Source organism: Marmota monax, unplaced genomic scaffold, assembly GCF_021218885.2.
Source record: "Marmota monax isolate L192 unplaced genomic scaffold, Marmota_monax_Labrador192_F-V1.1 WCK01_AAM20220418_F8-fsc00252, whole genome shotgun sequence".
Taxonomy (NCBI): domain Eukaryota; kingdom Metazoa; phylum Chordata; class Mammalia; order Rodentia; family Sciuridae; genus Marmota; species Marmota monax.
Window position 1 is genome coordinate 307193 of NW_026692478.1, and position 22563 is coordinate 329755.

Below are 22563 nucleotides of genomic sequence, written 5' to 3' on the forward strand. Positions count from 1 at the left end.
CTTCTTCACCTTCTGCCCCTCAAAAAAGCTTCTATCTCTTATAATGTGTGTCATTCTAACCAAAGATAAGGCCAGGATTTGTACATTGAGGAAGAAGAGCAGGACCAGAGGGAGGTGACTTGGTACACCCACATGTCTACCGGATGGGATGGGGAGCAAAGAGATTGAAAGAAAGATCCTTCTAGAAGTGTTTTGGAACCTTGTTATTTGTCCTTTGTCTAAGTGATATCAATTACTTCGAGTTGCTTGGGGCTCACCACAACTTATAAAACATTTTTATATAACTAGCTTTGCTCTTCACAGTTCTGTAAAATACATGTCGCCATCATTCCCATTTTGCAGATGATGAAACTGGATTCAGAACACATTTGTGAGTTATCCAAGATCAACTGCTAGTTAACAGCAGAGATAGGATCAGACCTCAAAGATCCTGACTTTTGAGCTGTCAGGGCTTTATCTGCTAATGGTAGCAGCAGTCAACTATGTTATCACTTCTAGGTTGTGCATAACCAAAAGTTATAGTTTATTACCTCCAATTTTCAGAGGGTCATTTAGGTGTCTTGCTCGGGGTGGTGTAGCCAGTAGCTGGCTGGACAGAAATGGACTCAGAGCTCATACTGAAAGTCCCCTTCTCCATGTAGGGGGAAAAAAGATCCCCCCTTTTTTTTAGTCTCAGAAGGGAAGCCACAACAGATTAGCAAACTGCCTTTGCAATTCCTTTTCCAGTTTTAAGTCTGTACCTCCTTCATGTTAGATGTCTTCCATCTTTATTCTTGGGCTCCATGTTCATGCTCTTTATCCTCATTGAGTAAACCTGCCTTCTTCCTGCTTCTATTGTGTGGATCCATAGTTGTTGCATTCCCTATGCTATAAGCCTGAGCTAACATTTGGCTTGATTGTCTTGCCTTTTCTTTTGATGGACTTTGCTTCTCTTTCCTCTCTCCCTCCATCCCGCCTCCTTTCTCCTCTCTACCTTCCTACTCCTCCCTTCCTTTCTTTATTCCCTGCTTCTGCCTCAGTCAAAATATCATCTCCTTTTCTTCAGGCTCCTGTGTTCTCCTTGACTGCTCTGCATATTTGTAAATATGCTGTTTAAAGGTGGTCATGGAAAGTTTCAGCAAGGTTTCAATTTTTGTTATTGTGAATATGTGAAGCTCAATATTTTCTATCATGAATACACTATTACATTTTAAATTATTTTCAAAAATTTGAAAGCATAAAGTGGAAGTTTTCATGAGCTATTCAGGTATTATAATGTTGTTAACTAGAAACTCCGTATGGCAAGATGTACATACTAAATGTTAAAAAGAAATATTTTTCCTATGTTTTATTCTACAAATAATAAGATTCTAAAAGTAAATCTTCAGAATTAGGAAATGCTAGTCATTTTCACATCTGAGGAATCCAAGTCCCTATTGTGCAACAATCATTAGATTGTATATCACTACTAAAGAGATATCTGTACATTGATATTTCTACCTAAGTGTCAGAATTCAAGATTTTACCTTAGCGTCCATGAAGATGGATTTTACATTTTTTGGAGAGTAGGTATGAGACCCTTTGGGCTTTAAGAGAGGAAACTGGAAAATTGCTTCTGAGCCAGAGTTCTCTGCATGTGTAACCTAATTTTGGGGGGAAATCTTGGTCTGAGTGTAGCCCACGAAATCTCAGGTAAAAATTCTTCACAGACCAGGAGCAAACACAATGGAAAGGAGGTTGACTATGGACTAATCCTTTAAAACTGCAAATTTCCTCATATGTTAGCTTTGACAGCATTCCAGAGCAGAGACCCTTCTACCCAAACTTCATTTTGCATAGATGTGTTAAATGTCACAATTATTCAGCATTCCTGCTCTTAATTGTGTGAATGAGAGTATATTAGGTACAGATGCAACTGATGCTGATAGAAATTACAAAGAGAGAATCCAGGCAGTGGTGTGGCACAGCTCAGTGATAGAAAGCTTAGCTAGCTTGCACGAAGCCCTGGACTTGATCTCCATTGTCACAAACAATACATAATCTAATACTTAACTTGAGTCCTGCCAAGTGGCCTCATTGGGCCTGGTGAAAGAGTGGAGCTGGTGCATAGATAAAGGAACAGGGTGGTGGGAGGCAGCTGAAGCACAGAAGATGCTGAGGAAAGAAAGGGAGGAACTTGTTGACATATTACAAGTCTGGGAGATGGGACTTAAGAAACCCTTCCGTGCCTCTTGGAATAGTTGGAAAATACTTTAAAGATTCTTGTTCCTCAAATGGAAGAAGTCTGTGGCATTTGAAAATTGAAGAGTGTCTTGTAATATTCATGCCTACAAATCTCAGCCATGTAGGAGGCTTTCATAGTCAGGGTAAGAGAGAGTTAAGAAGCTTGTTCCAATCATTTTTCATGTTTTGATGTAGTACTGTTGACCTTTTCCAGAAAAGACCTTGTAGGGGTGTTAGAAAGAGCCAGAGCATTAGCTGAAAATTCTAAACAGTACTGCCCCCTTGTCGAAAGTCATTGCTGTGGAAAGAGAGATGGCATTTCTCCGTGCTATTTCCACACTTGAGACCTCCCTCTCTCACATCTACATAATTTTTATGAACTCTAGTGTATTGATTCCTTCTATTAACTACCTTTATGCTATGTCTAGTCTTCCCCACTCCAATATTAAGTAAATATTGTTCTTTTTTTCTGATTCTTCTCAGGTTTTGACTTTTACATTTAAATCTTTTATTTTTGGTGTGAGGTAGGGATCTATTTTTTTTTTCCCTTCCAAATAGTCAGTCATTTACAGTTATCTCAACATCATCTTATTGAATGTGTCAATGTTTCCCCACTGATTTTTGATATCTACCTTCAAATCCTACTTTCAAACAGACAGTACTCTCATATATCATACCTGATCAGACCTCATTCATCCTGAATTTGGCCTTCTACATTCTAGGCAGTTAAGGTTTGGGCCCTATGCAAAGTATCCTCTGGCCCTCCTGTGGCTCCATTCAGCAGCATTGCCATCTTTTTCTATCCAACAGATTCTGTAATTATTTAAGCATTTTTTAAATTTTGCTCAAGTTTGATAAAAAAATTAAGGAGAAAAGGGAGAAAAATCAAAGTGTTGGTTAACAAAAATGAGCCTTATAAGTTTAAGTATAGAACATTTAAGATATAGAAATCATTTAGGTTACCAAAAAAAAAAAAAAAAAGCGGCAAGCCTTTCTCAACCTGATGCTTATTGGACTCAGTCTGGTTAGCTTGGATTATGAATGTGAGAGAGAAAAGCCAAATTAAGAAACATAAACACAGTTGTGGAAATGAGTAGTCTAAGATTATCTAAGTAGGAAAGGCAATCTCCAGGCTGAAATGATTACAATGGTAACATAAAGATGACTAATAACCTTCCCGAGCAAAACTGGGCAAAGGACACAGCTGCTCTGGTGTATACTCTTCTTTTCTGTGCTCATGATTTACCTCTAAGTGTGGCACATCCATAAGAAATGTTCTGTGGTCAAAGCCTATCTTAACACTAAAAAGTAAAACTGAAAATAACACAAAAGGTAAAAAAGAAAAAAAACCCACTGAGTTATTTTTCAGTCTAGTTCCATATGTCAGTAGCATCTAACCTTTTTCGACCCCTGTATGCAAACCATCATCATGTCCTGTTGAATTTTACTTTTCTTCCCTTCATCTATCACCATCACCACTCTGGTCCAGGATTCCTCATCTCATGCCTGAACCATGTAGTAGGCTCATGATTAGTCTCACCACATTCATGCTTGTCTTCTGTCAGTCCATTGTCTATGCTGCACCCAGAATGATCTTTAAAAAATGCTAAGTCTGATTATGTGAGCCCCATCTCCAATTCAAACCCATATTGGTAGTCAAATTGTTTGCATGGTGGCCACTGTCTTTCATGTGACCCACCTCAATTTTCATCATGGTTTCCCTCTCCCTGGCCTGCCTCCAGTCTCTTCTCCTTCCTACCTTGAGAGTTGTCTGGAATAAACACTTCCCCTAGTCCCAGAATTAATTCCCACTATCTGTAGATATCTGGTAAGCCTTTCCTGTCCTCAGATAAGGTCATGCCCCAGTTTGCTCTTATGACACTTGATTGTCATGTGTCCTTCCTTCATAACCCTTGTCACTGAAGCATGTAGTCACACTTACATGATTATTTGATTAGTGTCTGCTTCCTTCACCGGATTCACTGAACTGAAATCCCCTCATGTGCCAGAACCACATCAGTTCTTTTTTACTGTATTCCTAGTGACTAGCCCAAAGGAAATTCCCAATAAATATTTGCTGAATGTTGTTCTTTTTTTAAAAATTCTTTTTCTAGGGTTTTGAGATGTAATGTTAGGTAATTGTTGATTTTTTATTCTTTTTTAGTTATTTATTCTAATTAGGTATATATGACAGCAGAATGAATTTTGATTCATTGTACACAGTTGCAGCACAACTTTTCATTTCTCTGGTTGTACACGATGTAGCATCGCACCATATGTGCAGTCACACATGTGTACATTACCTAGGGTAATGATGTCCATCTCATTCCACCATCTTTCCTGTCCCCATTCCACCTCTGAATGTTGTTCTTATGTCCCTTTTGGCAGTCTTGTCTGACAAATAAGATTTCATCAAGAATTTGTTTAAATTTTAAGATAGATAACATTGGCTCCAAATATTTTGATTTTCATTTTTTTAAATATATTTTTTAGTGTACAAAAAATTGTTATCTATCTTAAAATTGTACATGGACACAATACCTTTGTTTAATTAATTTATTTATTTATATGTGGTTCTGAGGATCGAACCCAATGCCTCACATGTGCTAGGCAATTACTCTACCATGAGCTAAAGCCCCAGCCCCTTGATTTTTATTTATAGATTTAATGTGCCTATAATATTAATAAATGTCTTTCAGTAGAATATTGTCTTTTGCTTCAGAGTGGTCTTTTCATTCTCTCACTTAGAATCTGAATCTTCAGAATTGCATAGGCTAAAATTCTTAGAAAATGATAAGATTTATCAGTGTACATTTCTGTTTAATTGTGTGCCTACAACTTTGTATACATAGATAATACTAAATATGTTTGTTGACCCTTATTATTATATATTATTCTCATTTGAACATTCTGTATCCACAATATACAGTTCAGGAAGGAAAGGGGAAAAAAATCATCTATCACACTACTACTCAAACTCACATTTTGGTGGATTTTAGTGTGTGTGTGTGTTATTTGTTTCCCTGCAGTGCTGGGGATCAAACCTAGGGTCTTGCACATGCTAGGCAAGTACTCTACTACTGAGCTACATCCCCAGGCCATCTTTTCGTTTTTTATTGTACATTATTAGCATTGCCATAATCACAATATATATAAAAATTTATGTCCTGCTTTTTCCCCATAAATAACTTACAGTTGATTGATCAAAGTATTATATTCTGTATGACATTGTAGATAAGCCTAATTCATTCAGTGCAATTTAGTAAATATTTATGAGGAAATACACTGTGCTAGTACCATTCCATACATCTAACACCTTTCAGAGAAAATACACGGGTTTGGTACTTTGACTCTATAGCAACAGAATACTGTAGTTAGGAAGCATTTAGAGACATTTTTACTGCACAGATATATTTTGTAGCATCTTCTGTCCTTCCTCAAAGCAGGAGTAAGTATTCGTTTAATAGCTTCTTCATTTATTCAACAAATTGATTATGGATCACCCCCACACCAGGCACTCGTCTATGTACTGGAGATTCAGCAGTGAATAAAAATCCCTGTGTTGGGAGAACACAGTGCAACAAGAATGAATGAATCAATGAGTCAGGTGATAAGTAGAGAAAGAAAAATAGTAGGGTAAAAGGGATGAATAATGGCAGGTGGGAGGGGCTGCTCCTTTCTAAGGTCAGGGAATGCCTCTCTGGATGGTGACATTTGAGCAGACACCTAAATGGAATGAGGAGTGAGCTGTGCAGCTGTCAAAGGGTAGTATTTTTCCTGGCAGAGGGATCATCAGGTACAAAAGCCCTGAGGTTTTCAAGGAATAGCAAGGAGCCAGAGTGAGAAGGTAGATAAGAGTCGAAGTCAGTTCGGGGTGAGGCCTCTGGCTTTTCCTCTGAGATGGGAAGTAGCAGAATAGTGACTTGGTCTGACTCATGCTTTAATAGACTACTTCATTCTCTAGTCTTCTATGTTCCTCCTCAGAGGCCTTTTAGTTCCCACCTTCATCACCCTCTGTATGCATGACCTTAAGCCATAGCTTATAGACTTTCTTTTAGACAAATGCATGGTGTACTTATAGCATGAAGGGCTTATTCCCTGTACCTACATGTGCAGGTAGATAATTAGCCACACTCTGTGGTGTCACAGGATCAGAGTTGATTATCACTGTTCTAAGGAACTAGGCCCATTCCACATATTTGAAGAACTACCTTAACATTTCATTTCTTGATCTTTTGCTCACTTGAGGCAATTGCAACTCACTGAAAATAATGACCAAATGTGTTTTTCAAATTGCATATAAAAACTTAACCTAGTAGGGCTTACTGTCAGCCTATAATTATTAAGCATGCTTCAACCTCTGACAATGTAGAATCCAGCTTTATTTTTTTTTAATGTTTTATTTGTTGGTCGGTATGGGCGGAGGGAGTCTAATTATAATCTTCCTTGAATTGCTTTATGGTTAGATCTGTCACATGCCAAAGTTAGATCCCATTAGCAGGCTTAAAACATTTATTTCTGAAAGAACAAACTGTTATACTGTTACATGTTGCTTAGGGTAATTGATTTCTTTTGTTTTCTTTCTTGTTACAGGAGGAGACATCACAGCTTTCCCAGATTGGGAGAAAAAATATGGAATGTGTTTTACTGCTGACTGAACACAACCAAATGAACTGTACTGACAGTAGTTTGAAAACCAGCAGTTAGCAGTTTGTTCAGACTCTAACACTGTCCAGCACTTTCCAGAGCAAACTCACTGTTTACAAGAACTCTCGGCCTTACGAAGTTTATAACCTCAAGCTTTGTTTATTTAAAATATTTCTGCGAAAGAAAAGTACCCGAAGCCTATTTTCCAAAATGGCCATGGATGAGTATTTGTGGATGGTCATTTTGGGTTTTATTATAGCTTTCATCTTGGCATTTTCTGTTGGTGCAAATGATGTTGCCAATTCATTCGGTACTGCCGTAGGCTCTGGTGTGGTGACCTTGAAGCAGGCATGCATTTTGGCTTCAATATTTGAAACCACCGGCTCTGTGTTGCTGGGGGCCAAAGTAGGAGAGACTATTCGAAAAGGTATCATTGACGTGAACCTATACAACGATACCGTAGAAACACTTATGGCTGGGGAAGTTAGCGCAATGGTTGGTAAGTAGCATAAGTCTTTACACCAATGAGTGATGTGTCCACTGGCCTATTTCCCTACTACAACTCTCTCCATATCCATAAGTGTGATTTTTGGTTTAACTTTTCAAAAACTGATCTGATGTTTCATATTTACAATTCGATTGCTTCTCACTTTCTGCATTTAATTTGGTTGTGATTTTTTGAAGCATTTATTTTCTCAAATTATTAGCAGTCTTGATGGTTACAATAAATTTCATATAGGTGAATACTTCTCACAAAGTTGAAAAATATAGAGTAGCTCTTCATTGTTTTGGAGTTATTTAAAAGTTATGAAAGAAATAATATTATCTAAATGTGTTTTCAAAGTTTACCTATGAAATTTCCTTGAAGGTTGATTTATGGTTTTACTTAGGATGTAGCGTTTTGAAATGTGACTGTCAAAAAATATATGCATATATAAATTAGAGGGCTAGAGGTGTGGCTCATTGGTAGAGCACTTGCCTATCATGGGCAAGGCCCTGGCTTCCATCCCCAGCATTGGGAAAACAAACAACAGCAACAAAACCAACACTCATGGGGCTGAGTGAGAATGTAGCTCAGTGGCAGAATACATGTTTAGTATGCACAAGGCCCTGGGTTGAATTCTCAGAACCAAAAATTAAACAGATAATATTTATTATTTTAACTCTTGTGTTCTTCATTTAAGTTCTAGTGCCATTACCAAATGAATTTAAGTGGTTACATTTCAAGCAGTTCTGGTCTTTTTTTTTTTTTTTGGCTCTTGTTTTGATTTTCTGCTTCTACCACTGGGAACAACTTTTGATACGTGTGTGGGTTTTTCTGGCCAAAACATAATTTGTATGTCACCTGCGTATACTATGGCCTTTTATTTGTAGTTTTCAGTTGTCTAGATGAAGGAAAGAATTGAGCTGAGTGAACTGTGTTGATGTGCAAATAAACTGGTTGGTCAATGTGATTTCTCCCTTGCCCACAGTGACCGTAGCCTTGAAACACTATGGGGACACTTCCTTGCAATTTAAAGAAAAGTCCAGGCAGGAATACACTAAGTGCAGCTGACAGGACTCTTTCTCTGCTTGCCTCTAGGTAGAGATGACGTCACAGCAGACAGCTGATCTATACGGGTAATTTGGTTAGGGAGAAGAGGGTTAGAGAGGAATTCCACCACCTTCTGCTTTCAACAGGACATATCCTTTTGTAGGAAGAGTCCTGCAGTAGGAGGTAAGATGCTGGTGTACCAAGAACACAGCCACATTCCACAGGTCCCTAGTTATTTATGGTGTCACTAGCATTCCTTATGCACCTAGAATGTGGAGATTACTTGCCATATTGAAGGTCACCCACTATCTTTCTTTATAACAAGTTACTTTTAGAAGTCATTGAAGGCATCTGACAGAAACAGACTGATATACTAAGATGTTCAATATTAAAAACACAGTAAGCTAAGAGGTTCTTATTTCTCAACATTTTGTATTGTAAAGATGTAAGTTTCTAGATTGCTTTAATTCCAACCACTATTTTAATTATTGAATTTTATTTACCTTCACTGAACAAGTATTTCTCAGCAGTCAGATATATTTGAAATTCCCTTAGAAAAATAACCATTATTTGTAAAATTCATCCTTGGTAGTTATGATAAATATCTAAGATTTAATCATATCAAGCTGAATTTGAGATTTTTCTCAACAAGATAATGTGGACAAGATGCATTGAAAATATGGGAGAAATAGAAACACTGACAAAATTCAGTGGTAACTGAATTTTTTCTTCTTGTGAGGAAATTTTTGAGCAATGGTTGTGTTTATTAAAGAGATTATTAGTTACTGAGGCTACACTGAGGACTTAAGTTAGAAAGTTTTGTGAACTGAGCTTTATGTCACTACTAATTTTTTGTATAGTCAATATAACTTGTCCAATTTTTCATTTTTCCCACCCCTGGCCTTGGCTCTTTTCTGAAAGAATGAAGGATACTTACCTCAACTAGAATTTGGGTTTACCAAAGCAATTTGAGGTTTTGCTTCAATAATATGATTGTTTGCTTTGGTTTCTCTGTCTTTCTTTTCATTTTTTTTTTTTTTTCATGTGTGGTTAGTTGAATCTCAAAGCCTGTATTTGGGGTTGGGGGAGTTTATATGAATTACGTAGAATTTAAAAGTGGACCTCCTTGCAGAGGAGCTGTGTAAATTTAAGATGGTAGTGTAATTATTATTGGCCAAAACCAAAGCTAATTTTGTTCAGAAGTCCAGATTCTTCTAGTCTTCCTCTTTTTAAATTCTTCCTTCAGTTTTTTCTTCTCCCTCTCTCTCCCTGACCTTTTATTCTGTTCTATGATGTTCTCTTTTTTTCCTTAGTAAATTCTCCCCCCATCCATGGGCCTCTGTTTTTTCTGATAGAGTTGTGTTAGAGTTGGGTTGGTTGGTAGAAGAAATTGTTGGTGCCCCTCAACTTTCTGAATAAGTTATCTTCTGACACTCAGATCTAAAGCAATTATCTATCCACTTTGTATGAAACCACCAACTGTTGCCAATACCTACTGAGAATTCTTCTCATAGCAATACCCATGTTGGCACAAACTATTTCCTTCAACCGCCATAAGAAGCATACAGACCCCTTATAGCCACTCAGCATCCAGGGCTGCCAAGCCCTGCCCAGTCCCTGCTTATCCTTCACCTCCTGTTTCTACTCTGTGCACCGCTTTCACCCATGCCTATCTCCACTGTGACCCTCAACCTTTGCCATTTCTTTCATCTTTGCAGGAGCCTACTGCCTCAAAGATGCCTGACTCCCCCTTTTCCCTAGGCTTTCTTACACTTTATCCCATAGTTAATCCCATTCCTCTTTGTAGGATATTATTATCTTACATTAAAAATCTCTCTTTCCCCCTGGATGTGAATGTAATTCCATTTACCTTCAGCTATTCCTAAGGTTTAGGAGGCCCCTGCTCACTACCAGGTCCCCGAGCCAGTCCTGTCTCTGTTTGCCCCTCCTTACAGCTGTTCCTTTATTCTTCCCCACTCTCTCTCTCTCTTTTTTTCCTTCATCCCCTTGCAGGCAGTTCCCACCCCCTTACCTTTCCTTACAAACTCTCCTCCAGGACATATATTACAAAGTCAGCCAGAGAAAGGAAAGCAGTTTTCAGGAAGGAAAATCTTGTCTGAATGCAGTGGGGTGAGTTTATACCATTCTCTTACATCCCTAGATTTAAGTAATGGTTCTGGCTATGAAACATGCTCCGAACTCTAGCTTTATTTTTAGAACAACTTAGTCCCTGCAGAATCCAGGGCTCAGATATGAAGCTTAAGGAATTGTCCTCAGGGAAGCCTAGGTGCTGCCATGGAGCCTGCTACCAGCTTGGCAGCACAAAGCTGGCCCCTTCTTCTCCCAACACATGATTCAGGGGTAGACACAGGGTCACAGCCAGCCTCAGCTCAAAGGTCAGCACGCCTGGCCCTCACTGGAGCAGCTGTCCATGTTGCCTCACAAACTGGGACCTGTGCAGCCATAAATGACCCTTCTGTAACTTGAATGTCTTTGAAGAAAATGCCAGGGGTCCGCTTAAAGGTGCTGCTGCTGCCAAGCAACTAGGCTTCCAGAATTAACATTTGGGATTAATAATGTACCCAGCTTATCTGCCAGACTCTTGATTCCTGTACAGTTCTGTACAGGCTTTTCAACAACTGCTTCTGAAAGCGATCTCTCCCAGCTGATGCTTTTAATACTCACTGCAAAATCTGATCTGCTTATGAAAATATCTCAAGTGAACTGTAGCCTAGAAAAACATTTAAGCCTAGGAAAGTGGTGGAATGGAAGGAAAGAACACAAAGCTACAGTAAGGGCTCCCAAACACACCAAGCAGGATCTGAAAGCAGACGCCCAACTCTGGGTTAAATATCACAGTTATTTTTCATATGAGAGAGAAAAAAAATGTTTAATGTGGTAATTTCCACTCTTTTACAGACTAATGTGGCATAGACAATATTTAGCACTCCTCATAATGTGACTACAAGGCATAACTGTAACAAAACTTTTCCCCAGTGTGTTGCCTTTCTTATCTTTCTATGTGTGGTAGAGTCTTTAATCTCTTGCTGATTTTGACCAAACTTCACGCCAAAACAAGTTCATCATTGGCATATTCACCCTCACATGACAAAGGCAAGTGATAACTGGCATCAGGAGACTTGTCTTTAAATACATAGTCGTCATAATCTCTTCCATGTTGAAGAAGGGATAGTCCTTCCTTCAAGGTAATTGAGCAATTTTTGTCTGGTCCTCAGCACTTTATAAAAAAGTAATCCATAGAAAATTAAGCTCGGGGGGCTGGAGTTGTAGCTCAGTGGTAGAGCACTTGTCTGGCATGTGTGAGACCCTGGGTTCAATCCTCAGCACCACATATAAATAAATAAAATAAAAGATCCATTGACAACTAAAAAATATTTTTTAAAAAAAGAAAAGAAAATTAAACTCAGGGAAATGTTGTTATAGAGAATAATAATTTGGACTTCTTACCTTGGTGGCTAAGACTGTACTATGTGTCTGATTTTATTTCATTTTTATCTTTCAATTCACAGGTTCAGCTGTTTGGCAGCTGATTGCATCCTTCCTGAGACTTCCAATCTCAGGAACTCATTGCATTGTTGGTTCAACCATAGGATTCTCACTTGTTGCAATTGGTACAAAAGGTGTGCAGTGGATGGAACTTGTCAAGATTGGTAATTGCCATTTTCTTTTACCTATAAGAAGGAAAGTTTACCTTTTCTAGAGTAAGTTTTATTACAAGTTACTTTATATTTTTCCTTCAAATGTTAAGATTTAGAAGACCTGTATGGTATGAGTAATGCTTTCCCCCTTAGAATTTCTGTTAAAGGAGATTGTGAACTGTTAGACAGTTTTAAACTCCATTCTTTTAAAATTTTACATTGTCATTCAGCTTTGAAAATCAATATTTATTTGTTCTTCCCAGGCAGAAATTTATTTGATTGAAGTCTATCTAAAGGTCAGAGAAAGACTAGGCCGGAAGTAAAGAAAATGGCATTGAATCCAGGAGCTCATGGTTATGGGAAGGCAAATGAAGCCAGTGTTATTAACCTCCCTGCAGTCAAGACATTGTCCAGTCTGCCCCCTAGGGAGGAAGCATTGTAGTGTTCCTTGGAGGTTATAGGTGTGCTGAGCAGGGACCAAAACAGGCCAACACTCATTCCAAGAGTAGTAACAGTTTATTTCCTGGCTATGCTTTTTACACAAGGTAAATCCACTCAACCTCATGCACATCAACCCACCCATAGTGAAAAAGGCTCTTTTGCCCCATCGCCATCCTCTGTGTTGCTCATTCTTCTACCAGAATCACCAGGTTAATCAGGTCTCTGAGCTGCCCATCAGAAACACAAGCCACCAGGAAAATTACCTTATATCTGAGTGGTCATCAATTAGCTACACTTTAGAACTACCTAGAAAAGTGATTTTAAAATACCACCCAGACCTCATTCCAAACCTTTCAGATCAATCAAATTTTTGGAAGTAGAGTTAAGAGCATAAGTGGTTTTTAAAAACTCCCCAGATAGTTTCAGTGTGCCACCAGAGCTAGGAATCTAATGGAAGGTGGAAACCTTTAGGAAAAAAAAAAAAAAAAAACCTTACTGTTGGAACAAGTACAGGACCTGCAGGTGAAAGGGCTCAGTGGGAATCAAAGGAATCTGTCTTCTGAGGCTAGTGCTTGGGGGACAGCTACTCCACTGAGCTGATAGTGTAATCTGTTATGTGCCACTTTGTGTCTGAATGAAGCAATATACAGAGTCAGGAGGGCTTGCTGGGTTCTGAGTTGAGTAAACTATTCTGGTGATATTTATTACTGTATATAACCTATATTGTTATATACAGTGTCGTATTATAAAAATATGACCACAATCATGTATGAATTTTAACATTCATTAGACTCTTTTTTAATCATTTAGTTGCCTCTTGGTTTATATCTCCACTGTTGTCTGGTTTCATGTCTGGCGTGCTGTTTGTACTGATCAGAATGTTCATCTTAAAAAAGGTAAGTGAGGCTGGTTTTGTTTTTATTAAATTTTAGGACTAATTTTGGCTCACTATCAATAGAAATTGATAGTGAGAAGGGGGTATGAGGGAGAATTGTATATTTTCATTGTTAAGGTACAGCACTCCAGAGTTAGTCTGACATTATCTTAAGTGGCCAGAATGAGCCAAGGTCGAGTATCCAATGAATCCCCCAGAAAGTAGCACCTCCAGTATTGTTTTGGGGAATTTTGATTTAGTTCATTAGTTAATACTCCCAGGAATTGTGCTCAGACCTTAAAAAAGAAAGGTAATTATTTCCTGAATGTTAAGCAGAATAGAATGAGATATTAAGATTTTGAAATTGATTGTCATTAAAAACATCTGGAGATTTCCTAAAGATATTTTCCTATTTTTTAAAAATGGAGATATCAAGATTGAGATACTAACTTAATTTGAGGGAAAGATGCAAAAAAAGAAAATATGCCTACATGGTGTGCATTTTTTCTGAAAAATAAAATAAGATTAGAATTTAGATTAGTATTCTGGAGAGAAACTCAGTTGTCATTTTTTAATTTGACTATCAAAGGGTTATTGCAATATGTTTCTTTTTTATATTTCATTTTTAAAATACACATATAATGTTTATACTTATTTGTGGGGTACAGTTTGATAGATCCAATATATAATGATCAAATCAGAAAAATTAGCATTTCCATGTCCTCACATTTTATTATTTCTATGTATTGGGGACCTTCAAACTATTCTCCTCTAGTTATTTTGAAATGTATAAAATGAATTGATATAGACTATATTAACCTTTTGTGCTATATAACATTAGAATTATATGTTAGTCAGCTGTCACTGTGACAAAGTACCTGAGATAAACAACTTATAGGGAGGAAAGGTTTATTTTGGCTCATAGTTTCAGAGGTTTGAGTCCATTGTCACTTGATCCTGTTGCTTTGGGCCCATGAAGACCCAGTGCATCATGGCAGGGAGCACAATGAATGAAACCTATTCACTCTATTGTGATTGGGGAAGCAAAAAGAGAGGAAGAATAAGGACCAGGGTCCTAATATTCCCTTTAGATGCATACCCCCACTGACCTAAATTCTTCCTCTAGGCTCCACCTCCTGAAAGTTCCATCACCTCCCATTAGTGCCATGTGCTGGGGACCAAACACATGGGCCTTTAGGAGCTATTCAGTATCCAAACTATAGCAAGTTACTTCCCCCATTGAACTATATTTTGGTACTCATTATCCACCATCTCTATTCCTCCTTCCTGCCTCCTTCCTGCCCTCTGGTGGCCTCCATTCTACTTTCTAGTTTGGTTATTAACTCTCACAGCTTCCACAAATGAGTAAGAACTTACAATGTTTTTTTTTTTTTTTTTCTGTGCCTGGCTTATTTCACTTAACATAACATCCTTCAGTTCCATCCATAATAACCACAAATGACAGGATTTCATCCTTTTTATGGCTAGATATCTTCTATTTTGTGGAAGAGACACATTTTTAAAAAACTGCTCATCTCTTCTTGGACATCTTGGTTGAATCGTTACAATGTTTTTGTAAGCAATAAAGCACCTTTTTGTGTTGCACTGTAGTCTTCCTTTTTTTATAGTTTTGCTTTCTATTGTTTTAGCTACCCATGACCAACCATTGTCTGAAAATATTAATTGGAAAATTCCCAAAATAAATAATTCAGAAGCTTTACATTGCATGCCAATTTGAGTATTGTGATAAAATTTCCCACCACCCTGCTCCCATTTTAGCTAGGATGTGAATCATCCTTTTTCTAGTATATCCATTCTGTGTATATTACCTGCCCACTAGTCATTTAGCCATTTCAGTGATCAGTTCTATTGTGGCAGTATCATAATGCTTGTATTCAAGTAACTCTTAGGTACAAACCTAATGCTATGTCACCATGCCTACATCATTCACCTCACTCCATCTCATTATGTAAGCATTATATTATCTCACATCATCACAGGATGAGTATAATAAATATTTTGAGAGAGCACATTCGTATAAGTTTTCATTGAATTTTTGTGATTGTTCTATTTTATTAGTAGTTATTATTGTTAATCTTACTTGCCTTATTTATAAGTTGAACTCTATTACAGGTATGTATGTACAGGAAAAACAGTACATGGGGATTGGGTACCGCCCTCAGTTTCAGGCCTCTACTGAGGATCTTGGAACATATTCTATGGGGACCAGGGAGGACACCCATAGCATACTCTTATGCTTGAGCCATCCCAGCATATCAAGGACATGCCTTTTTTCAGCTATATATTGTTTGAAAATACAGCTCTTTTCTTTTAGCATTTTCTAGTGGTGTATTAAAGAGCTCATTCTCTTAAATAAGTACAAACTTGCCATTATCATTTCTCACCATTCCTTTTCCTGGGCTTGGAGCAGCTACTCTAATATTTGTTTACATCTTGGAAGGTGCTAGTCTGTCTTGCCTGCCAGCCTTCACCCTTTTTATTTCCTCTGCCTGGAATCCATCCTTGCCTGGCAAACTCCTACTCAACCTTCAGGTGACACTTCCTAGGAAGCCTCTCCTACACCAGCTTCTGGTTGGTTACTTCTTAGTCTTCTTCCCACAACACCAAATATGGATGAGATAGATGCTTGGTTGGCAGGGGTAGGGAGAGATGATGAGTAGATAGATGAAAGGGAGAGAGGGAGGGAGAGAGAAAGAGAAAGGGAAAGGGAAGAAATGAGACAGGTCTAATGAGACATTTGTCATTTGAATTTTAAGAGTAGGTTTTTGGAGCTGGGGCTATAGCTCAGTGGTAGAGTACTTGCCTAGCATGAGTGGGGCCCTCTGTTCCATCCCCAGCACTGAAAAAAAATAGAGAGTAGGTTATTTGGGAAAACATGAAGTGATTCAGTTAAAAAACTCAGACTTGGGCTGGGGATATGGCTCAAGCGGTAGTGTGCTCACCTGCCATGCGTGCGGCCCAGGTTCGATCCTCAGCACCACATACAAACAAAGATGTTGTCTCCGCCGAAAACTAAAAAATAAATATTAAAAAATTTCTCTCTCTCTCTCTCTCTCTCAAAAAAAAAAAAAAAAAAAAAAAACAACCAAAAAAAACACCTCAGACTTGGGACTTTCCACCTTTCCAGGTTGTTGATCTGTAGTCTTTCTATAGACAGCTATTATTCCTAAGAAAATAATGCTTTGGAAACCAGATACAGTCAGCATCTGAGCACCCCAGTGTTTTGTGTTTGTGTTTAGTCCAATCTGCATTCTTTTCATGTGTCACCTCACAGGTTGGAATGCTGGCTGTCTCTCTCTCACCCCTTGTTCCAACCCATTTGTCTTAGCATTCACGTCTCTTGTGCCCATCCCTGCCTAAACTGGCTGTAGCGCTCTCCAGCAATTGCATCACTTTCTGCCTGCCCCTGCTCTTACATGCCTGAAGTCTCACTGCCAGTCAACACAAGCCTCTTGACAAGTGCTGAAGGCTACTTGAGCCATCCCAGAATAGGTCCTTAATGAGTTGTACTGTTTCTCAAACATGCTTGATTTCCATACGTGTTTGCATTTTGTCGTTGGCATCTCTAAGAGAGCCTCTATTTATTCATATCTTGATAGCACATTTCAATTTTTAGACTTAACTTTCTTTTTATCTTGGTAGATGGAATACTTATATAAATATGCAAGAACATCTCATGTGGTTATTAGAAATCAGTTTCTTTTTGAAATAATTAAGCAATACCTGTGTGCCAATGCTGTGTTGTGGAGTTCTTGGCCATATTATTGCTTCAAAATCCTCTGTAGATCTGCTTAAAACTAAATTTATAGTAGTTTCTGAGATATGATTTAACCTCAAACATGTGTGATACCATTCTTGTTGATGTATTAAATTGAGGGAATGTCATAACAGAAAGCTAAAGTTTTAAATAAATGTTTTATTAGACAAAGAGCCACAATTCTTTTTACTTTTGATAGTTGAAGGTTAAATATTATACCTTATGAAAAGATTTTGGAAAAGTACTGGTGTTATAAAGTCATGTAAAATCTAATAGTAATACAATAATCCATAAGTCATTTGACTTAAAGAGGTGTTAGAGTCTCAAAATATTTATCAAATGTAGACTTTTAGGGGCAAAGCTCCATAGGTTTCAGAGAAGTAGTTGCTGAGCTCTGGGCTTTGGTTCCCCAGGCACTGACCTCCCTCAACAGTTCTTTTCTGTTTCTAAATCTGACATCAGCTCATGTGACTGTAGTGCTTTAATGTGTCTGCTGGCCACAATAGTGGGCATTTGTGTAGAAGAGATGGCCCCAGCTGATGCCATTCCTGTGGATGTGCAGTGGAACACATGTAGTAACACACCAGCCTTTTTGGCCACAGTGGGGTTTAGGGTACTTTCTTGTAACATTGTCTTGTGTCATTTTTCTGGTGTTGCCTCCAGAAGCTCTGGAGTCCTGACCTCCCACTTTATCTCATTATTCCACAGGAGGACCCTGTTCCCAATGGCCTCCGGGCACTTCCACTGTTCTATGCTGCTACTATAGCAATAAATGTCTTTTCCATCATGTACACAGGAGCACCAGGTAAGAATTCTCTGGAAACTTAGATCCAGCCGTCAAGGTGCATTCTATTTCTAACAATGTTGATTTATTTGGTGTTTCATTATTGCTGGCTGACATTATTGATGGTCATTTTGGAGTAGTGAAAAGAGCAGTAAATGCATTTACTGTTCTAAATACCTAAGGGATGCATGAACTACAAAGGCAACAGGCTTTCCAGTTTAAATTTTTAAAAAGTAAATAAATAAATCCCCATTCTGCCATTTACCCAACTGTGGGTAAATGAAAGTTCAGAGCAGCTTACTGAACTTCTCTGAGTCTCAGAACCTGATCTGATAGCACATAACTACTGAGCAGTGAAGGGTCAGGGAAGGGAGGTGGAAATCCTAGTGCTACACAGGCGCGTGGTGAGTAGTAGCCACCCAGCCATCCACAGTGCAGTGGCAGAAGCAGTCCATAGATGCAGATGTGGAACAACCTGGAAATTGTCAGCTTAATTAGTCTAACCAATACAAGCCAATACTGAAACCAGTGATGATTTTCTCTTCAGAATTACTCTTTTTGGTTTGGAGTTTGGGGGGAAGGGAACAGTTAAAAATTCTTTTCTTTTACATTCTGAATAGTAAAAGAAAGAAACTCATGTAGAATATTCTAATGTGCACACATTTCAATGTTGATGAATGGGTAATGTCCTATTAAATGTTTCTGTATATGCTGGGTGCAGTGATGTACTGGTAGTCCTAGTTACTTAGAAGACTGGGGCAAGAGGATCATTTGAGCCCATGCATTCTAGGCCACCCTGGGCAATGCAGCGAGACCCCCAAGACCCCAACTGGGATAAGAAAGAAAAAAATCTCTGTACATATTTGGTAAAGAGAATTCACCCTCTGTTTCTTTTTATGAGATGTGTCTCAACCAGATTCTGAATACACACAATTTTGTGGGGATATATGAAGTCAATATATATGTGAATTTACATCATATTTCATCTTCTTAATGTCATGGATATGATTTAGTTTTTGGCTACATCTGACAGAAAAGTCTCCTCTACTCAGAAGATAAAATTTCTGTTAAATGGCACATTGTGCTATAACTGAAAAGTGCCATCTTCCAAAATGAGGGGAATGCCTCACAAGTTTCTCAAATTAGGTTTTCTTGATGTAATTTTCCCTGATTTTATTTTATGAAATTATATTTTGTTTACTTCAGTACTGAAAAATTTTCAAAAATTGTTTTAAAATGATTCTTAACATTTTATAACCTTTTACTTTGCCATCTCTGTCGCATTCAAAAACATTGATCTTAAAGATTTGATACTTAACATTATTGAGACTTCAGACTCTGGGTGACTTCAGCAAGGGAGAGGGAGGCATCATAGCTACTTTAAGTTACACCAAAAGCACAAAGCTGAAGATGAGAGTAAGGACACAGGTGAAATCCTCACCTCAATCACAGTAGCCTGCTATCTCTTCAGGTGTTATCATTCATGGACTATGAACATTGTTTGCCACAGACTTTCCAAAGTGTCCCATGATTAAATTAAAAAGAAAATCAGAGGCAAAGAAAAGGCAGTTCCATATGCTGGAGTTAAACCCTTCTACCAAGTGTGTGCTTTCTAGGTGCCTGGAAGGCTCAGGAATGCCATACTGGAAGTAACATGTGGCAAAGAGACATCTTTGTAATCTTGCCCATGAGTCCTTGTTCTTAATTTCATGAAGGCTCTTAGAGCTCGAATAGCTGAACAAAAAGCAAAGCAGCTCTCTGTGCATGGGGCACAGAGAGCCCATGTGTGGGGGGGTTCCCAACAGACACACAAAAAAGAGAGAGAAAGGAGAGAGACTGAGCTAATAAAAGTTGAGGATGCCTTTTGTAACACCAAGTCCTGGAAATGAGAATTGGTATAAATAAGATAATTTCATTTTGTTTCTTTTTTTTTTTTCTTTTTTTCAGTTTTTTTTTGTTGGTTGTTCAAAACATTACAAAGCTCATGATATATCATCTTTCATACATTTGACTCAATTGGGTTATGAACTCCCATTTTTACCCCAAATACAAATTGCAGAATCACATCGGTTACACACTCACATTTTTTTCATTTTGTTTCTGTATGTTTTTTCACTCTCTATTGTTGCTTCCTGTTGTTTTTTTCAAATGTCAGAATACAAATGTGTGATTCCTTCTAAATTTTGGCTTAATATATACTTTATATATACTGTCTTTAATTTTTTTTTATTTTCCCCTACTATTTTACATTTTTATTTGTACATTTGCTAAAAGAAACATCTTACTGAGAGAGTAAACTAATCTATGGAAAATTAAACTATATGATGGATGAGACACAAAAGACAATACACATACTTCACAGGGTTATTGTGAGAAATAGATAACATAAATGCATTGAGTTGAGTTTTACATGAATTAATCCTTCCAGTCCTCTCAGCTCCTCTAGAGGATTGTTGATGTTGCCAGCCCCACCTGTGAGAGGCACAGCAATGCTGTATTCGCTAGATCATATAACTAGTAAGATGCAGGACCAGAATTTGAACAAGACTAGTCTTGAACCCTATGGTCTTTGTTGTGACATTATGTAGATACATGAGATAGCTGAAGGAAAGTACTTATAAGTATGTATAGCATTACTGATAATGACAATAAAAATTGCATCAACCTTAGCAAATTCTTCCTCTTAACTCTCTTGAAAACATGCCTTCCAATATATTTAAGGACCTGGGTATATAAATTTTTTATATACTTTATATACCCGTTATTGTGAAGAAGGTTGCCACCTCCTTAATTAGAAATATTTTAAAAATCTAAAAATGATGTTGAAGATTATCATTCAATTGAAATACAGACAATATTCCCAGTCGTAAAGTTCCTGGTACATGTATGGGATAGGCAGCTGTTCTATAAGGAACGTAACATCTCAACTCCCTAAGTCCCATTCCTTATTGTAAAGTAGGGACAGTAGTAGTAGCTCCATTAAAGGGACACTGTGGTTCCTGAGATAATGTGGGCAGGGCATGTAGCATGGCACCTAATGCATAACTCACTTTTAATCATGTTAGAGACTCTTTTATTACCATCAGTCATTATTAGCCTCATTTTCTCAATTGTTAACAGCAAATCCTGAGTCATCCTATTTTCTGTTTTTCCTGGATATATTTGTGGAACATTTTACCTGAAGTTTTCCAGGGTTGCTGGATAGAGGGGATGTTACCTGGAGGAGAAAGGAGAAGTTTATGACCCTGAAGGACCAATCATTTTGTTCGTCCATTAAGTCATAAAAGAACTTTGCTAATATTTTGGTCCCTGGGGAATGTTCCTAGAATATCCAATAGGTGGGCCAAATCTTATTTTTATTTAAGCACTGAAGGTTATTATTTACCCTTCAAACTAGACTTTAATTACATACTCCTCCCTCATTTGCGGGATCTCAACTTGTCCAGCTGTATCATAAGTAGCCATGACGACATACTTGGTAATAAGCTTGAGCAGAGAGTCATTTTAACAGTGACTGAGTTGATCCATTCCTCTCAACATACATCTGCCCTTCTAGAATTTATTCCTCTTGGTTCTCTTTCTTTCTTAGTTTCACATAATACACAGAAGCATCAGAGATAAAAGAATTAAATTCTCTTAAGAAAAATGAGTGACAGCATTAATCTTACCCAGTTTTACCATTAAGAGATTTTGAAAAATAGCATTTGTATTCATGGAGATGAATCAAATGGGGATTTGTTGGATGTTGAGTTATAGTGTTTTGTTTTGATTTCCTCTGTTCCTCCACTCTAAATTATTAAGTTGTTTATATCTTCGGCTTAGTTTGATTTGTTTTACTTTGCATCTGACATGACTTATCTCAAATAAAAGTCATTCTTACACTTCAGAGACTGAGTGTATACTTTTAAAAAATTGCCTTTGCATTTTTGTTCTTTAAAAAAATGATTAGGAAGAACCAAAAATAACTTTAGGAAATGAAGTGCTTACTTGGATTGGATTCAAGCATGACGTTTTTAATTGAAAAAAGTCTTTAGTTGTGTGGCACCTGGTTTTTGTTCAATGTTTAGACAGTTCATGCTGAAATTCATTGCATGCCTCTTTGAGTAGACAAAGCAGATCACCTCATTAAGCCCTGGTAGTTACATATGACTTCTAAGTCAAAGTGAGGTTCCTAGACCAGCCACATCAGCAGCACTTGGTGACATGTCAGAACTACTCTGGCCCAGCCCTGATACAGAACTGCAAGTACTTCAGCCCAACGACACATGTTTCAGCAGGGAGCCCTCCAGTGATGCTGATGCATTTACAGTTGGAGAACCACAGCACTAATTACCTCTTGGACCACGAACAGTGCTACCTTATTACAGTTCTTAGATAATGAGGGTTCTTTAAAGTTCTAACAGCAATCTTCCCTTACCCTCCTTTTTAGTCAGCAAATGAATTCTCATACATAACCAAGCCTGGTTTCTGGCTTCCCCAGAGCAAGCCTATACCTGAGGTGTGGCTGCCTCTGCCACTGCCCCTCCTTCCATTTCCTCTTCCATCTCCATCCCCTTCTTTCTCCTTTTTCTCCTCTATCCCTTCCTCCTTTTTTCTTTTTCTTCCTCTTCTCCACTGCCATCTCCTTTGCTTCTTTCTCCCCTC

At 37.9% G+C, this 22563-nt stretch overlaps 1 protein-coding gene across 8 annotated transcripts in view; it reads left to right on the top strand.

The window, feature by feature from the left end:
* Slc20a2 (solute carrier family 20 member 2) overlaps positions 1-22563 on the top strand; it is a 103591-nt gene that overhangs the window by 50004 nt on the left and 31024 nt on the right. For all 8 annotated transcript variants that reach the window (XM_058578895.1, XM_046443081.2, XM_046443079.2 and 5 more), the window contains 4 exons: positions 6796-7348; positions 11914-12054; positions 13294-13379; positions 17844-17940. In XM_058578895.1, the coding sequence (XP_058434878.1) occupies positions 7060-7348; positions 11914-12054; positions 13294-13379; positions 17844-17940 (613 nt within the window). In that variant the 5' untranslated portion in view covers positions 6796-7059. The remainder of the gene's footprint in view (positions 1-6795; positions 7349-11913; positions 12055-13293; positions 13380-17843; positions 17941-22563) is intronic.